The sequence below is a fragment of the Physeter macrocephalus genome, chromosome 18, assembly GCF_002837175.3.
Source record: "Physeter macrocephalus isolate SW-GA chromosome 18, ASM283717v5, whole genome shotgun sequence".
Taxonomy (NCBI): domain Eukaryota; kingdom Metazoa; phylum Chordata; class Mammalia; order Artiodactyla; family Physeteridae; genus Physeter; species Physeter macrocephalus.
This window is the reverse complement of record NC_041231.1, coordinates 24,765,413-24,781,316: the sequence shown is the minus strand read 5'-3', so window position 1 is coordinate 24,781,316 and position 15,904 is coordinate 24,765,413. Positions and strand designations below refer to the sequence as shown.

At 37.4% G+C, this 15,904-nt stretch overlaps 1 protein-coding gene across 15 annotated transcripts in view; it reads left to right on the top strand.

The window, feature by feature from the left end:
* Nucleotides 1–15,904, top strand: part of MITF (melanocyte inducing transcription factor) — a 242,056-nt gene that overhangs the window by 147,960 nt on the left and 78,192 nt on the right. For 12 of the 15 annotated variants that reach the window (XM_007127078.4, XM_007127071.3, XM_007127070.4 and 9 more), the window contains one exon: nucleotides 376–625. In XM_007127078.4, the coding sequence (XP_007127140.1) occupies nucleotides 376–625 (250 nt within the window). The remainder of the gene's footprint in view (nucleotides 1–375; nucleotides 626–15,904) is intronic. The other 3 variants (XM_028479481.2, XM_028479479.2, XM_028479483.2) reach the window with 1 other exon arrangement.

Genomic DNA, 15,904 nt, shown 5'->3' with positions numbered 1-15,904 from the left:
CTGGCTATAACAAAGGAAATCATACAATTTATTTTTAAATGTGGAAGTCTGGGCGCCATTAAGACACCTCTCTCCTTGGCCCTTCATATGGTGGCACTATATTTGGTGGTGATGAGTAGTATGCAGTATAAAATGTCAAAAAAATAAGCGTATGATAAAAATGCCTAGATGCAATCAAGCTGACTTATTTTAATTCCACTACTAATGACTTAAATCCTGTCAGCTCTTGATTTTCCATTAGGTGGAATACTACTCTGCGATCTGATTATATTTGCCCAGGCTCATTTCATAGTTTGGTGCAATTTAGGATACCCCAAAATGCAGATGAAGGGTTTCATCAGGGAACTAAATCTGTGTTTTTTGGCTTTCCCACAGCAGTTCCGAGGAGCATCCTGGGGCCTCCAAGCCTCCAGTAAGCTCCTCCAGTATGACATCACGCATCTCGCTACGCCAGCAACTCATGCGCGAGCAGATGCAGGAACAGGAACGCAGGGAGCGGCAGCAGAGGCTGCAGGCGGCCCGCTTCATGCAACAGAGAGTGCCCGTGAGTCAGACACCAGCCATAAACGTCAGTGTGCCCACCACCCTCCCCTCTGCCACCCAGGTGCCGATGGAAGTCCTTAAGGTACGTGAGTGTCACTCCTGTTGGTTGGGCCAAGCCTTCTTCTTCTTCACCACTTTCTAGGTGTTTTATTTATCTCATCGTGTATTTGGTTATGTTGACCCATGTGAATCATACTAATAAATGTCAACTCCATTGATTTCTACATGGCTTTGTATTTCCAGAGAAGGATGCCAACTAACTGTAAATTTAATAGTAACCCTCACTAAATGGGGGAAGAGTGTTGAGGTTTCGTGAGAAATGCCAAGGAGGAATAGATGTTTGTTATAACGTTATCTTCCCATCTTTCTTTGGGAAAGTTTCAAAATGTACAAGTTATCTGAAATGAGCTTCTTCTAATAGCTTGTATACATTTTTTCCCTAAATACGTTCCATGGCCATTCTTTAGTTTTCTTCTTTCTTGAGTAAATAATCTTGGCTGTAGAATCTGATTCTTTTAGAAAGTCCCTTCAGATATAAAACGGTAGAAGCGCTTTCTACGCTTTAATAACCAGACTGCATAATCCTTGAACTGAAGTGAGTTGTCTGTTTTGGGTCCCTTTGATTTCTTGCTAGACTAGAAACTGCAGGAGCTTGTTAGCATCATTCTGCGGGGGACATATAGCTTCCTAATTACCACGGGAAATTGTAACGAGTCTAAGAATAGAATTCCATCTCATGCACGGGTCCTCCACATCACATTGGGAGTTACTCCTTGTTTAAAGATAAACATTCCAAGATGTTAAAAAAAAAAAAAAAAGAAATTAGGTTAGATTGAATTTTTCATTATTTCAACAGAGTGCTATTTAAAAAATTAAAATTTGAGGAAAAAAAGGAAATTGAACAATCTTACTAATGAAGAAAAATGTGTCTTAAGTCAAATTGGCAGTACATGTTTTTTATTATTGAAATTTAGAAAGATATAGCACATTATTTAGATGTTTAAGTTAACGTCAAATGTTTGTCTTAAACAGAGTATTGAAAAATAAAATAAAATAATAAAAACAGAAAAAAAAAGATAAACATTCCAACTCTTAAATATGACTGATGCAAGTAAAGTTAAAAGAAAAGGAAGGGGGACTTCCTTATTTTTAAATATTTTTAATCCCATCACCTAATTATTTCCTTCGGAAGTGTCCCAAGTATTACTGTTCATTAAACAATGTGAACTTCACCCGCCGTGATTGATTGTTGGCCATTGTATTCATTTCTGTGCTCAGAAAAAGGACATCTCCCACTATTTAAAGTTTACTATGAAAGCAAATGGAGAGGATGCTGTGTTTTAATTGGGAAGCAATCTATGATTCTTACCAGGAAGTCGGAAAGGGATTCTTTAAAAACAAATTTTAAGTCACTTGTTTTCTTATTTGCAGAGACTCTTAAAACGTAGTGATGAAGTACTGAAACTCTTTCATAGAGAAACCAGTTAAAATTCTGTTAGGGTGGAAAAGATCCAAATGGTTTAGCATAAAATTTTACTCTAATGTGATTGAAGTTCTGGATATTGCCACAATTAATGGGTATTTTATGCATACCCTCTCCCCCCGCCACACCCCCAAGTAAAGGCAAGGTTTTCTCTTGGAAATAGATTTTACATTAAATCTTGCTGTTCTGCTTGGGTGAAAATTGACAGTCACTAGGTTTTTATAGATCTAAGATTTATTTAAGATTTAAGTTGTCTTGGTGTTCACAAGAATCATAATTGTTTTGCCTATACCTTAGATTATTTAAAGTTGTATGAATTAAGTAATAATAAAATAAAATGTGGAGAAATATGTCTGTTTTACTTACTATAATAGTCTGTTTTTTCAACCTGAAGGACAAATTTTGGAAGAGATGACATGGACTTGTGTTAGTAGTGGTTTATGTCTAATTCAAAGGTAATTCTTGATATTATATTAAAATATATTAGCTGAAATCTATATTCCTATTAAGGCAGTTATATCCAATGGAAGAGAAATTACCCAAATATGTTGCAAAGTCATTTCCATATCATTTTAAAAAGGGACATCGTTTTAAAAAGTTTTTATTACTTAGAATATGTAATCGTGAAATGATTAAAATTTAAATCTATACTAATTGGTTTGAATAATATACCCGTTTTTCCTTATATGTTACTATGTCCTGGTAACACTGGCCTTAGCTGCAACCCTCAATTTAGTTATGCCAGAAATATGTCCTAAGTTAAAGCACGAATGAATTGTTAGAACGGGGAGACCTAATCTAAATAGAAATGAACAAGTGGTAAATTTATATTTCATACTGAATTAGTTTAATCTCTAATTCACTTGTGCATTTTTATACTACATTTATATAAAGTAGTGAAGTGTGTCATATAAATGAAAAGAAAGGTGTGTAGGCATAGCAATGCGGATAGGTTTGGTAGCTATTTAGACAGATTTTAGTATCCTTAGGTAGGTGGAAGATCAAATAAAAATATATGATTTCATATAAGATGGCATTCTAAGAGATTCAAGTTACATTTTAAAGGAGAGTATCATAAATGATTATTTCAAATACTTAAAATACTTAGTACTTTATGAAAAGACATTGCATATTTTCAAAAGTTTTATGTATGAAAATATTATGAATTATTTATTACGGAAAGGTAAGTGAGAGATGTTTTTTCTTTTCTCTTTTATAGTTTTTAAATCATAAGCATATTATTACGAAGTAAATGGTTAATAGAAAAACAGTTAATTTGCTTAATCTTGGCCCATTTTTCTATGAACGTACATTTTCAAGGCGTAACGCCGAGTGTACTGATTTATACATAATGATACAGATTATTTTGAATAAATATCCTTTCTAATAGTATAGTCTGAGTAAGTTCATCATTTAATTTTTAAAGATTTAAGTTGCTAAAATAGAACATACCTGCTTCTCAGTGGAGGTAGATGTGTACAGTCAGACATGCTAGCGTGTGCTGGAGAATCCTGGGCAAATCTCTCCTCCCACTGGTTTGCAAGAACTTGATAGAAAAATCACACAGACAAACTCATGTTACCAACATTTTGCTGCCAGTGGGTTGAATGACTGATTTTGAAAAGCTGAATTAGTGTTTTCTGGTTAATCCCTTTTCTTTTGTAGAGTTATGCTTAAAATATGAAGTTTTATAAAACATGTTTTAAATTGTTGACAGCTTCTAGTAAATTTAGGACTAATCTTCGGAATTCATAGGGATTGGAAATTCGCATTACTTATTCCTCACATGGTCGCCGTTCAGCCTATAAATTCATGAAGCTTTGCAGGATTAGCCTCTGGTTTCTACATTGATTTAATTAATTTATGGCTTTATTCATACTATTGATTTTTATGTTAGGCGACATGGAATGATTAATCATATTGCTATGTATTTACATATTGGAGATATCCTTTAGGTCTCTTAATAACAACCCTATCCAATTGGGTATTGTAATTTAAGGATGCTTCTTTGTCGTAAATGAACCAGTTCCTGGAGTGCATAACACATTTTCCACAGTAGTGAACAGACTCTGTATGTCAAACTGCAAACGAACAAAGTATGTCATTAAGAACCAATAATGGAAGCGGTTTCTTCCACAGGTGGGTTTTTGACTTGCAAGCCTGAGGTTTGAAATTTGATCTATAGCTTCTTTCAGACAAAAGCAGAGGAACCAGGGAAAGGCCTTGTGGACACATGTGAGGTCCTGTGGCTGAAGAAGCACCAACACGCTAACCACTGCATTTTTGTCCGCACAGCCATCAAGCATGCATTTTCACTGTCTCATCTCTCTAGCTCTGATTGATAATAGAAACACCTGGTTGCTCTAATCTTGGACTGGCAGGTTCATCAGAATTCCTCCCCCTGCATGGCCTCTGACAGTGTATACCTTGAAAACATTAGTTTATAGTTTGAAAACATTTCTCTGTTTAGAAATATATAGGAAATTGCAAAGGATTTCCCTCTCTACTTTCTTCGCCTTGGAATTTAAAAATTTAAAGGCAAGGTGTTTTCTCTGGAGTAAATTGTATATTGAATTTTTCTTTCTCCTGAGGAGAAAGGTTATATGAATTTAAAAGAAAAAATTACGTATTTTTGGTAATTTTAGGATATTTTCTTTTAAGTAGTTTGAAGGAATTTATTTTTAAAATTTTCCTTTTTTCCAAATCATCTCAGGTAATCCAAGGAATTAGGCAGATTACTGCAGAGTGAGAAAGGATGCTTGCTGTTCATCAGATACCGAAACACGTTTTGCCAGGGCCCCCTATATTGTAAACTAAATTTACGTTGGCATTTATTTGGTGGCTGTCTCGTGGTGTGGTATCCCATTTAGATGGTGATTCTAACAAGTCAGGATGGTTGGAGGTCCTGTTTTCTTGTCACCATGTCCGACAACCAACATTCCATGAGATTTCACTGATGAGGGAAAGGGTAGGTGATTGAGTTGCTGGCCTTTCTCTGTAATTTATGAAATCTACCTGATGTTGAATTGTCAAGGTGTGGATTATGCTTTAGGTATAATACAGAAATAGGAAGAAGGTGTGTGGAGTTACAGGTGAGTAGGCGGGTTACAAATTAGAAGAAGGGATGGCTCCCACACCTATTATGCATTTGATTTTCTTCCTGGTTTAGGCAGGAATACAGAACCTTAATAGCATCACATTGGCCAAAAGAAGCAAGAACAGATGCAGCATGTCTCAGATCGGCTTGCCTTGGTCCCCTTAGTTAGGGAACCTTGCTGGAGATGCTGACCCCATAAGAAAGGATATCTGAGTATTCTTCTAATCCCATAGTCCATGGGCCGTCATATATTTTTGTTACCTGTCAGTGTGACTTACGCAAACATTCACTGAGCTTTGATTTCAGAATTGTTTATAAACTTTGGTGTCCTTTTCTTTTTGAATCAAACAGGGTGTTTACAAGGCCACATCTTCTCTCGGGGACAAAGGGATTCAGTTTCCACGTACCACAAACATCTTTTCATCTTCCTAGAGACCTTGTTTCCCTATAGGGTCTTTGAATCTCTCGGTCGTATTACTTTGATGTGTTCAGTGTCACATATAAGGTACTTTTCTTTCCCTTTAAAACTTATTTTTATTGGAACTCCACTCAGTACTCTGTAATGAGCTATACGGGAAAAGAATCTAAAAAAGAGTGGATATATGTATAGCTGATTCACTTTGCTGTACACCTGAAACTAACACATTGTAAATCATCTATATTCCAATTAAAAAAATAAAATTGAAATTATAGACAATACTTGGGACCGATTTAAGCAGTGTGGAAGGAGAATCCAGCAGGACACTCTTCCTCGCTTCCTCCACCTCTTCCTCGCTTCCTCCACCTCTTCCCTTTCTTGAGCTCCTAGGAGGGAAGCTGTTGTTAACAGTTTAGGGTGCAGCCTTCCTGACTTCTGCTGCTTTCCAACTTACAGTTCCCTTTTGTGGGAGCGAGGTCTGAAGAAATGTATTAGGCAGTTTAGATCAGGTAGACGTAAACCCTATCTTTCTTTGTTCACCTTTTCAAATGCCATGAAAGAAATAGCTTCTTCTCTTTCTGGGTTGTCTGTACTTCTGAGAACATTGCTTTAAACTCGCTGTTCCTTAGGCAGAATGGGAACGTCTTACCCTGTGTATTGGAAAACTTAGATCATTCCGGTGATCCAAGTGTGTGCCAGTTTGCCTGGGCAGCAACTGGTGGCCCATTTGCTTCCCATGCAAATGGGAATGCGTACCTCCATGGGTAAGGGGTTAGTCGTCTCAGGGCTGTCACAAGAAAGTGAAAGCCCTGTAGAGTTGTCTTACATTGGTGAAATCTAACTCTAACTTAACCCAGGCTAAGTAGGGCGCGCATCTCAGTAAATGTGCATTGATGAATTTCAGACGTCTTTTTCTTCCTGCACTGCTTTTAGTAACTAGGAACTAGTAGTGAAATGCTGGCTGAAGAAAGTCATCTTTGCTTAGATTTTTAGGTCTGGTCCACTTGAGAGAGCAGCCCTGTGGGGAGCAACTATCTAAAACAAGTTAGTCAACCTTGACCTAGCTAAGCCTATGAATTAATTCCACTTTTCTGGAAACATTGAAACATCGGCTGTCATTCCATGCTCACTTGTTAATATTGACACACAAACTGGAGATGATTTCTCCCACTATGAGCACATGGCCATTTTTATGTGGCCGAGGGGGTACCATAGAATCGAGGTGGTGTGATCTCCTCAGGTAGTTGATCGGGTCTGCTGTGCTCAGTGGACACCTGAGCCATGTAGGTTTAGGAGGGTCACCTTCTCTTTAGGGACGAGGACCTTTATTATCTTCTCAAAGAGCTCCTTTGCCATCCCTGAAGTCACTTTGTGGGTTTACATGAGGAGCGGTTTACAAAAGAAGCCATACCGATAGGTGCAGTCCCTTCTCATTTACACCGTTCTCATAATCCTATAACTGGAGGTCAGGGTAGCATCTTAAGGAAAGTACTAAGGTCTTGGGCCTAGGAGTGAGGACTGAAAATTGGAGTGAGCCTCTGTTTTTATCTGGCGTTGAATGGTCAGTGTGATGAAGAGAACATCACATTGAAGAATGCATGTGACCTATAGCACATGCATTCTTAACAGGGGTTATTGTCCCCCCAGGGTGCAAAAATTGGCTCTTGAAGGCCAAAAAAATCTAAGATGTTATAATGGTTTGTGATCCACTAAAGGGCCATAGTACATAAGCAGATATACAGTATATGTACCTGTTACAATTTCCTGTGGTTGGGGATGAGGGGAGAGGTAGTTAGGGAGAAAAAAAAGGTCGAAAGAGGCTGCTTAGGGGAGGTGATGATGGAGAAAAGAAGACTTGAGAAGGGTTCCTGTTTCTATGCTGAATCTTTCTTAACTCCTCTCTTTGTGTTGTGTTTAGAGAATACTTAGGCTCTTATAGATGTGCCACCTGCCTTCCAGCTAGTCTGTACCTCCTGGAGAACTGTTAGAAAATAGTAGTCATGGTTGGCATGTCCAGCACTGGGCAGTTATTATTAATGTCCCCATTTCACAGATGTGGGAACTGAGGCGCAGGGGTCAAGTAGCTCATTGGAAGTCGATGAAGCAAGTGGTACAGTCAGGATTTGAACTCCTGGAGAACTGTTAGAAAATAGTAGTCATGGTTGGCATGTCCAGCACTGGGCAGTTATTATTAATGTCCCCATTTCACAGATGTGGGAACTGAGGCGCAGGGGTCAAGTAGCAAGTAGCTCATTGGAAGTCGATGAAGCAAGTGGTACAGTCAGGATTTGAACTCACTCAGTTGGACTCCGTGGCCCCGATTTCGTAACCATTGGTGGTAGGTCCTCTCCTAGTGTGAATGACCTGAGAAACTTTAGGAGGCAGAAGTAGCAGTGTTTAGTTTCTCAACTGACATGGTAACCTGGGACCTGTAGCAAATGTTTATTACAGATCTTCAGGCCATAGCTTAAAATTTCTATAGGAATTACTGGTATAACTGTGGTACTACCTAAAGCAACTTCGAGGAGGACAGGTGATGACTGCACAGACATTAATTACTGGCTGTGTTAGGTTGTAAGCTGAACCCTTCATATCTTTTGTCTTATGTATCCGTCTAGAAGCCCTGTGAGATAAGTACGATAAGCCTGATCTTCTTCAGGAGGAAACGGATGCATAGAGAGAGATAAGTCACTGAAGTCACACAGTTAGACTCCTCAGCCTACTTTACTTACTTATAACCACATACCCTGCTTCCTCTTTGTTTGCTACATAGCTCAAGGATAGCCTCTGAACATTTCTAAAAAAATCACCAGTAACAGACTATGGTAGAGCAAAGTGGGAGGTCGAAGAGAAACTTCAGAGGAGTCTCACAGGCTTAATGGAAGGATACTTGATCTTAAGCATTTGAAATTAGTAAGGGGCCATCCATATTGAATAATTAAAGTGTACCCCTGAGTCTCCACGATATGCCAGATGGAAGACCTGGATGCGTTCTTGGACCGCCTAGCCACATTGACCACTATGGTAATTTATGGTTTAGTTATAGTCATCATTAATGGTCAAAAAGCGCTACAGTGACAGTTTCTGTAACAACATCCAAAAATCATAACTCAAGATGACTTATGTTCTAGAAATCCTATTGGCCCAGGCTATTACAATTCATATGCTTTATAGTTCTATACATTTCAATAATACATTTGTATTGTTGTAAATGATTTTTGAAATACTCAATTTGGTAGACTTAGCACATGTTTTTTAATACGAATTTTCTCCTGAGATTATGATTGCGTTAGAATTTTTCTTTCCCTGCCCCACTGCAGTATGTATTATAACTTTTACTGTATTTTAGCACTTAAAGCTGGAACTTTAGTTCTGGTTCTTTTTCTGTTTGAAGTTAATAATGTCAGCTGTCATAAATCTCATATTACTGTATGAAAAGGTCATGAATCTTCTTCACAATGTTACCTACATAATCCCAACAATTAAAAGAAGGACTTAGATTTGAAAGACCACCTTCTGTAGGTATGCTCTTGAACAATAGAGATTGTGGACATGTGTAAGCAAAATCTAATTTTAACATTGCCCTAGTAAAATAAGTGGGTGGGATCTGTGTTTAAAAATATGTAAAGTAGTACAGTGGCTTTGCACAAGGTTAGAGCTGCAATCAGTACTAGTATATTGGCTCTTGCCCTGAATATGTCTCTTGTTATTGACTTCTTTGAGCATCAGTCTAAACTTTAAGGAAAATTTAGCTCCCAACAATACACTAGTCTTTTAGACCTCGTTTATAAAGTTAGATGTTTTTGCCTATTAATTTAGAACTTTGCAAAAATGAGATGAATCGAAATTGGAGCAGATAAAATAGGAGGTTATTCAAGTTAGAGAATGGTCCTAGAAAAAGAACTGTTGTAATCACTGTTTTAAAAACCAGAGAATATTCTAGAAAAGGACCTAGATGAATCTATACCAAACTGTTCTTACTCATTACCTCTGGAATGGGTTTGGGGATTGGAGATGGTGGTGGTCAAAGGCTTTATTTTATTTTTTTAACCAGGAGAGCATATGCATACATTTTTCATGTAATTAAATGGGCATCTCTTAATGCATTTTATTAAGAGTCTTAGCAAAGTTTTTTTCACCTGTAACTCTTTTGAGCGGCCGAACTCTTCCATCAGGTGAGTTTACTAGCTGTGTGCACATTATGTAAATCTAATGGTCTTCTTTAAAGGAAAGATAGCAAGGTGTAAGGGTCCTGAAAATTAAAAATGAATAAAAGGATTTGAATCACCAGGTTATGAATAACTTTTTTTTTTGAATTTTTGAATTTTATTTATTTTTTTATACAGCAGGTTCTTATGTGAATAACTTTTAAAAGTTGTTAAGAGGCCAACGTGAAAAGCAAAATTCAGATTTCTACTACCTTACCACCAGGCATAGCTTTGTTGTAATCTCCCCTGTTGGCCCTGAGTTTTGTATAATTAAAATTTAGGAGCTAGAAATTTTGTTGAGACTTAATTAGAAGTGACAAACCAGAGACATTCCTGCTGGTTAGGAAAGGCTTAAGAAATTCTTATTGGCTAAATTACAAATATGTAACATTTTTTCAGAACACTGCATGGTAGTTCAGACTGCCTAAAGGTGACAAGATTAGCTCTGTTTTTCTAGTGAAGTAGTAAAAATTAGATTAATAAGTACCAGGCAAAGAACCTTTTCTTTTTTTCAAAAGGAATCTTACCTTGAGTACTTCTGGCTGTGGAAATCGGTGCCTTAATTAGCCACATGTTCTTTTTACCTCCTGGGAAATAAGTACGGGATAAAATTGGGGATCAAGACGTAGACGCACATTGACTTAGCACACGCCGCTAAGTAATTCATCAAGGAATGTTGGTAATTAGTCCTGCCTCTTTCAACTCTTGGCTTATTTCATAAAACCGGTTGATTTAAAATAATTCCTGCTGATTTATTACCAACACGTTTCAAGACTGAGACTTGGCTCTTAAACAAAAGCAATATTGTGCAGTGATGGAAACGCGCCCTCTTGTTTTTGTGTTTTTACAAATCGTGAAGGGCATCTATAGTCCCCTGTTAACTTTGTTGCATTTTCCTTTACCCCATTCAGCATTTTCTTGGGCTTTCTTTTGTCTCTTGGTGAAGAAGAAGGGGGAGCAAATTAGAAAAAAAAATTCCAAGCTCTTGGAGGTTTTGGATGTGAGGTGCTTGTCAAAGTGTATTGACTCAGTGTGATTTGATGGAATTTAATTTGAGTCCTTCGTCTGGTAAGACAGGCTGTCGTGATGGCCTTTGGTCCTCCTGCATTAAGTGTTTGGTGATATTAATGACAGCCAGGTTAATCTTAAAAGATTGAATTTATGAGAAGTACAGAACCTTATGACTTCAGCCTTGTAGCCTTGGTATCCAAACACTGCACTAAATTATTCTTTGGATGCCAAATTCCCCTTAATGCCAACTGATGTGCTTCATTATGCTTTGAGATGCGACCATAATCAGCATCCTTGCTGAAAAACCTGGGATTAGATTAGATGACTCAGAATTGGAGCGTATGAAGCAGATAGTCTCCAATACTTAACTGGGTGACCTTAGGCACATTTCCTGTTCTTTCTGGTTCTCAGTGTCCTCATCTGTGAAATGGAAGTAATAGTGTCTGGCCTGGAGAATTTTTGTGAGGGTTAAATGAGATAATTCATGTAAAGCAGCACTATCCAATAGAAATAGAATGTGAGCCACATATCTAAATTTAAATTTTCTAGTTAGTCACATTAAAAACAGTAAAAAGAAACAGGCGAAATCAATTTTAACAATGTATTTTATTTAATTCAGTATATCCAAAATGTCATTTCAATATGTCATCAATGCAAGAGTTACCAAGTTTTTGCATTCTCTACTTTTTCCATATTAAGTCTTTCATACTAAGTCTTCAAACTCAGGTATGTATTTTACACCTATAGGAACATCTCCATTTAGATTCTAAATTTTCGTTGAATTACTCAATCTGTGTTTAGGTATTATGAGATTTACAGTTGAAAAGGTAGATTCATGTCTACCTATCAGATTGTTTCAAACACATTTAAAAGATTTCCAGTAACTAAGTTGAGTATAAGTCTTTAAATTCAAGTGTAAATGAAGTAAGAAGTTCATTTCCTCAGTCACACTGGCCCCATTTCCAGGGCTCAGTAGCACATGTAGCCTGTGGCCTCTATATTAGCACAGATCAAAAGCATTTAGCACAATGCTGGGTTGATGGAAAGTGCTCAGTAAAGGATTCTGCTTTGTTGTTGTTAATAATGAAAAATATAAATATAATAATTATTATTATCAAATCCAAATTCCCATCTTCGTTTGCTGCCATTATACCTACCCAACACGAGTGCTTTCCTACCGCCTTCCTCCCCACCAAAGAAGACCCCATATTTTTTAGTCATTATTTTCTTTGTCACAACCCTTTGGAGCCCAGGTTAGTTGACATATCTTATGTATGGTTAATATTTCCTGTCAAAACACCCTTTCCCAGGAGAGCACAGCAGAGTCACCCTTGGTAACGTGGCATTTGGACCCACCTCTGCCAACAGACTTCCATTCAGGCCTGAGCAGTGACAGCTCTTAACTCATTAGTCACACATCTTACTCATACTCTCAATCCAGTTTCTTCTCAAACCTACACGTATCACACTTAAATAGCACCTGTGAAGCGTGTTAAAGATGACTAAAGCCTCAGGAACATATAAGCATCTCATCAGTATTCGTGGTGCAGAAAAGACCTTGAAGGGAAAGGAGATCAGTTAATCCTAGTTCTTCTTTAAACATGTATTCAATAGTAGCTGAACGAACATGTTGGACATTGAAACCTACTCTTTTAAAGGAGTTTTATAAATAATTTTTATTTGTGCTAATGTTGCTAAGGCAATTTCTTCCCTCAATTAACTTGCAATATATTTTTAGGAATTTTCGGCACAGCTGATAATTCCATGAAACAGTTTTTCCTCCTTTTCTTGTTTACCAGGCACCCAAGTTTTCTGTTTTATACTAGTTTTTGACCATTTATTCAACCAGAAATAGTACACCTAAAATGACATTTATATTTTATTCGATTACCTTGTCATTCTTAATGTAAACAATGAGTTGATTGTACTAGAATCAGTAAACTACGTTTGAAAGATTTAATGTGTTCTTCATATAAACGCTAAGAGCCTGTAGAGTTGCATTTTTGTTCAGTTACAACAAGCGAGAAAACCAAGGGAGTAAAAATATTAACCATGCCATAAGTTCCAGAAAGAAAAATCTTTCTATAGTTAGATTTTATGATTTCCTGAGTTTGGAGTTACATATTTTCTCGATGTTTATTACTTATTTTATTATCATCTTAAAAATAATATAAGTTAATAAATATGCACACCATTGTAAACTTGATTTCAATTTTCCCAGTAGCTTTCCAAATTTATATTAAAATCATATACCTAAAGAATTTTTTCAACTCATTAATTGGCATAACATTGATAGAATTCATAATACAACGTTAAGAGTATGAGACGTTGTGCGCATTTATACTGACACTTAGGACCACTGACATAGACAGGGGAGGAAAGACAGAACATTCTGGAAGGACATTTAATTGTGATGTAAAATCCTCATTCAGCTTGACCTGAAGCTTAGGTGTGTAGAGCTTAACTCCAAAAGGTGTTTCTGGAAAAGTTTTCCGTAGCTCAGTGGTTCTCAAAATGTGGTCTGGGGCCTGCAGCCCCTGCATTACCTGGGAGCTCTTTACAAATGCACATTCCCTGGGTTCACCTCAGACCTACTGAGCCAGAAACTCTGGGGGTGGAGCCCATTAATTTGTTTTAGCCAGCCCTCTGGAAGATTCTAATGCAGGCTCATGTTTGAGAATCAGTGTTGTAGAAACCTGGAAGTTAATTTGTAGGAAACGTAAGTAAAATTGGGAGATGCTAGTGCAAGTAAGGTCAACCTCTTAGACCTAAAGTAAACATATAAAGAGTTATGGAAATCTCCAACAGTGGTACAATTGGTAGGCACTTTGTTTGAGGAGAGAGGGGATGAGGAAGACAAGCAAAGGAAATGTTGCTTTCAGGTAAAATTGATCAGTGGAAGTTGCAAAATATCCAATAGCTCTTTAGAGTCTTTTGGTACATCCCGTTATATGCGGATGCTTATGCAAAGTTGATAAAAATAGATTAATCCTGCCAAATCTTGGGGAGATGAGTTGGGGATAAAACAATAATAAGAAACTAAAATTAAACAGTAGTTCCCACTTTAAGTCACAGAAACCACTGTGCCTTTGTAGGAACTCTGAGGGATCAATGAATCCATTTGTCCGCAAACATTTATAAATTAAATATCCACCTTACGTACATATACATCTCTTTTTCAAATAAATGTTGATGCTGTTGCAATGAACAAGGTACAAATTAATACCAAGGCCATATATTTCATTTTATTCCTTATCTTTACACATTTTCTTAACAAAAACTAAAAGCACAAATCCTAATCAAACAGGGCCTGGAAATATTTGACTTATAAAAAAGGTTAAGAGCTACTTCTTTTTAGGAAACTTTTTCTTAAAACTATCAAGTGTTATTTCAATTCTACTTCTAGAATCTACTTTCCTCTTTTTCAAATTGGATTTAGTTAATGGTAACACAGAATGCCCTTTTCAGAGTCCCAGGGACCCTAACATCTATCATTTTGCAAGCAGCAGACCCTTGATGGTCAGTCTCTGACATCAAAGGTCTTAACTGAAGTGGCCATAGTCTTGGCTTGGCCTTTTTACACTGGCGCATTGACATCAACAGAAAGTGCTTTTCTTTCTTTTTCTTTTTCAGTATTAGTTTTCTGCTGGAAGGCAGTATATCCAGTGCATGAGGCCAGCTTGCCCCCGGGTTGGAATAAAACAAATGTTCATTTTTGGAAGCTCTACGGCAAGACCACCTCTTTTTGATGCTGGAGTCCTTAATTTGCACACCCAGCATGCGGACCCAAGTACAGCCTTAGAAGAGGCATGGCTCACATAGGAGCCATGAAGTGCCCTTTTCTTCCACCAGAAGACATGGATTATCTTCTTACCTCCCTCCTAGTAAGAGAGGAAAATCAGAAATAACTCAAAAGATGCCTCTTGTGGACTTCTGCCCTGATGATGAACCTTGTTTCCTAGACCTACTTTGCTTTTCTGTTAGGGTTTCCACTTTTCAATTAAAATTCATTCAAAAAACTCCTGCCCCTAGGTGTCTGATTATGTGTCACACCTGCCCTCTGGTTGCAGCATACATGTTTAAGGGCATAAGCTCTAGAGTAGGATGCGCGGTGCCCAAATCCTTTCTGGACCTCAGTGCCCTTGTCTGCGTGACAAGGATAATAAAAGTCCCTAGCTCAAAGGGTTACTATGAGAAATAAGGGCCATGTTGCTGGCAAAGCACTTAGCACTGTGTCTAGCACAGCACTTATTAACGTTGATCACTGTCATCAGCATTTCAACCAGAGTCCCACACCAAGTCCATGATGATTGAACCACACAGTGGGTTCTTGAGAAATGATCAAAACGTTAATGTTTTGGCAAAAGGTGAGGGAATTTGACTGTACATACAATCCAGAACTAATTTCTCTAGATGTGTGTGGAATATATAAAGATTCATTTAACCAATGACTATTGAGTTACATTTCAGCAGCAAGGAATTTTTATTCTTAAAAATCACCTGACTATGCAGTTTCCCTTAACAGTGACTTTTTTTTTCGGAGGGGGGAGTGTGACGCTTGGGCACAGTTTTTAATTTCTCCCCAAATTATACCCATTACTTAAAATTCTTAGAATTTGTTTTGATGATGTACAGCCAAATTAGGCAACAATTAAATCCCTACCTACAGAAAACGCTAAGGAAGATGGTAAAAATTGGGGCTAATTTTCAAAAAACATTAACAGGTGTCAGAGGCTGTCAGAATGCTCTGATTCTGAAATTAAAGCTTACCTTATAGGTTGGGAAGTCAACAATTTTGGATCTGGAACGCTGGTTAAAAACAAGTGACCATATACAATTTCATTAGCTGTTCACTTTTGTAAGCATTATTATTTTTAGGCAATTAGAGATTCAAAGTACATTTAATCACAGCCTCTCATCTCCGAGCCCCAGGGCCCACTTTGTAGAGCCAGTCAAGTGATGGGGATCATTATCTATGTTCAGAAACTTTTCATCACTAACCAAATTGCATAATTATTTTTATATAGTCTGCAAGTGCTTTGACTCATATGCTCTGGGATTACCTGACTTCTTTTTTTTTTTTTTTTTTTTTTTTTTTGCGGTACGCGGACCTCTCACTGTTGTGGCCTCTCCCGTTGCGGAGC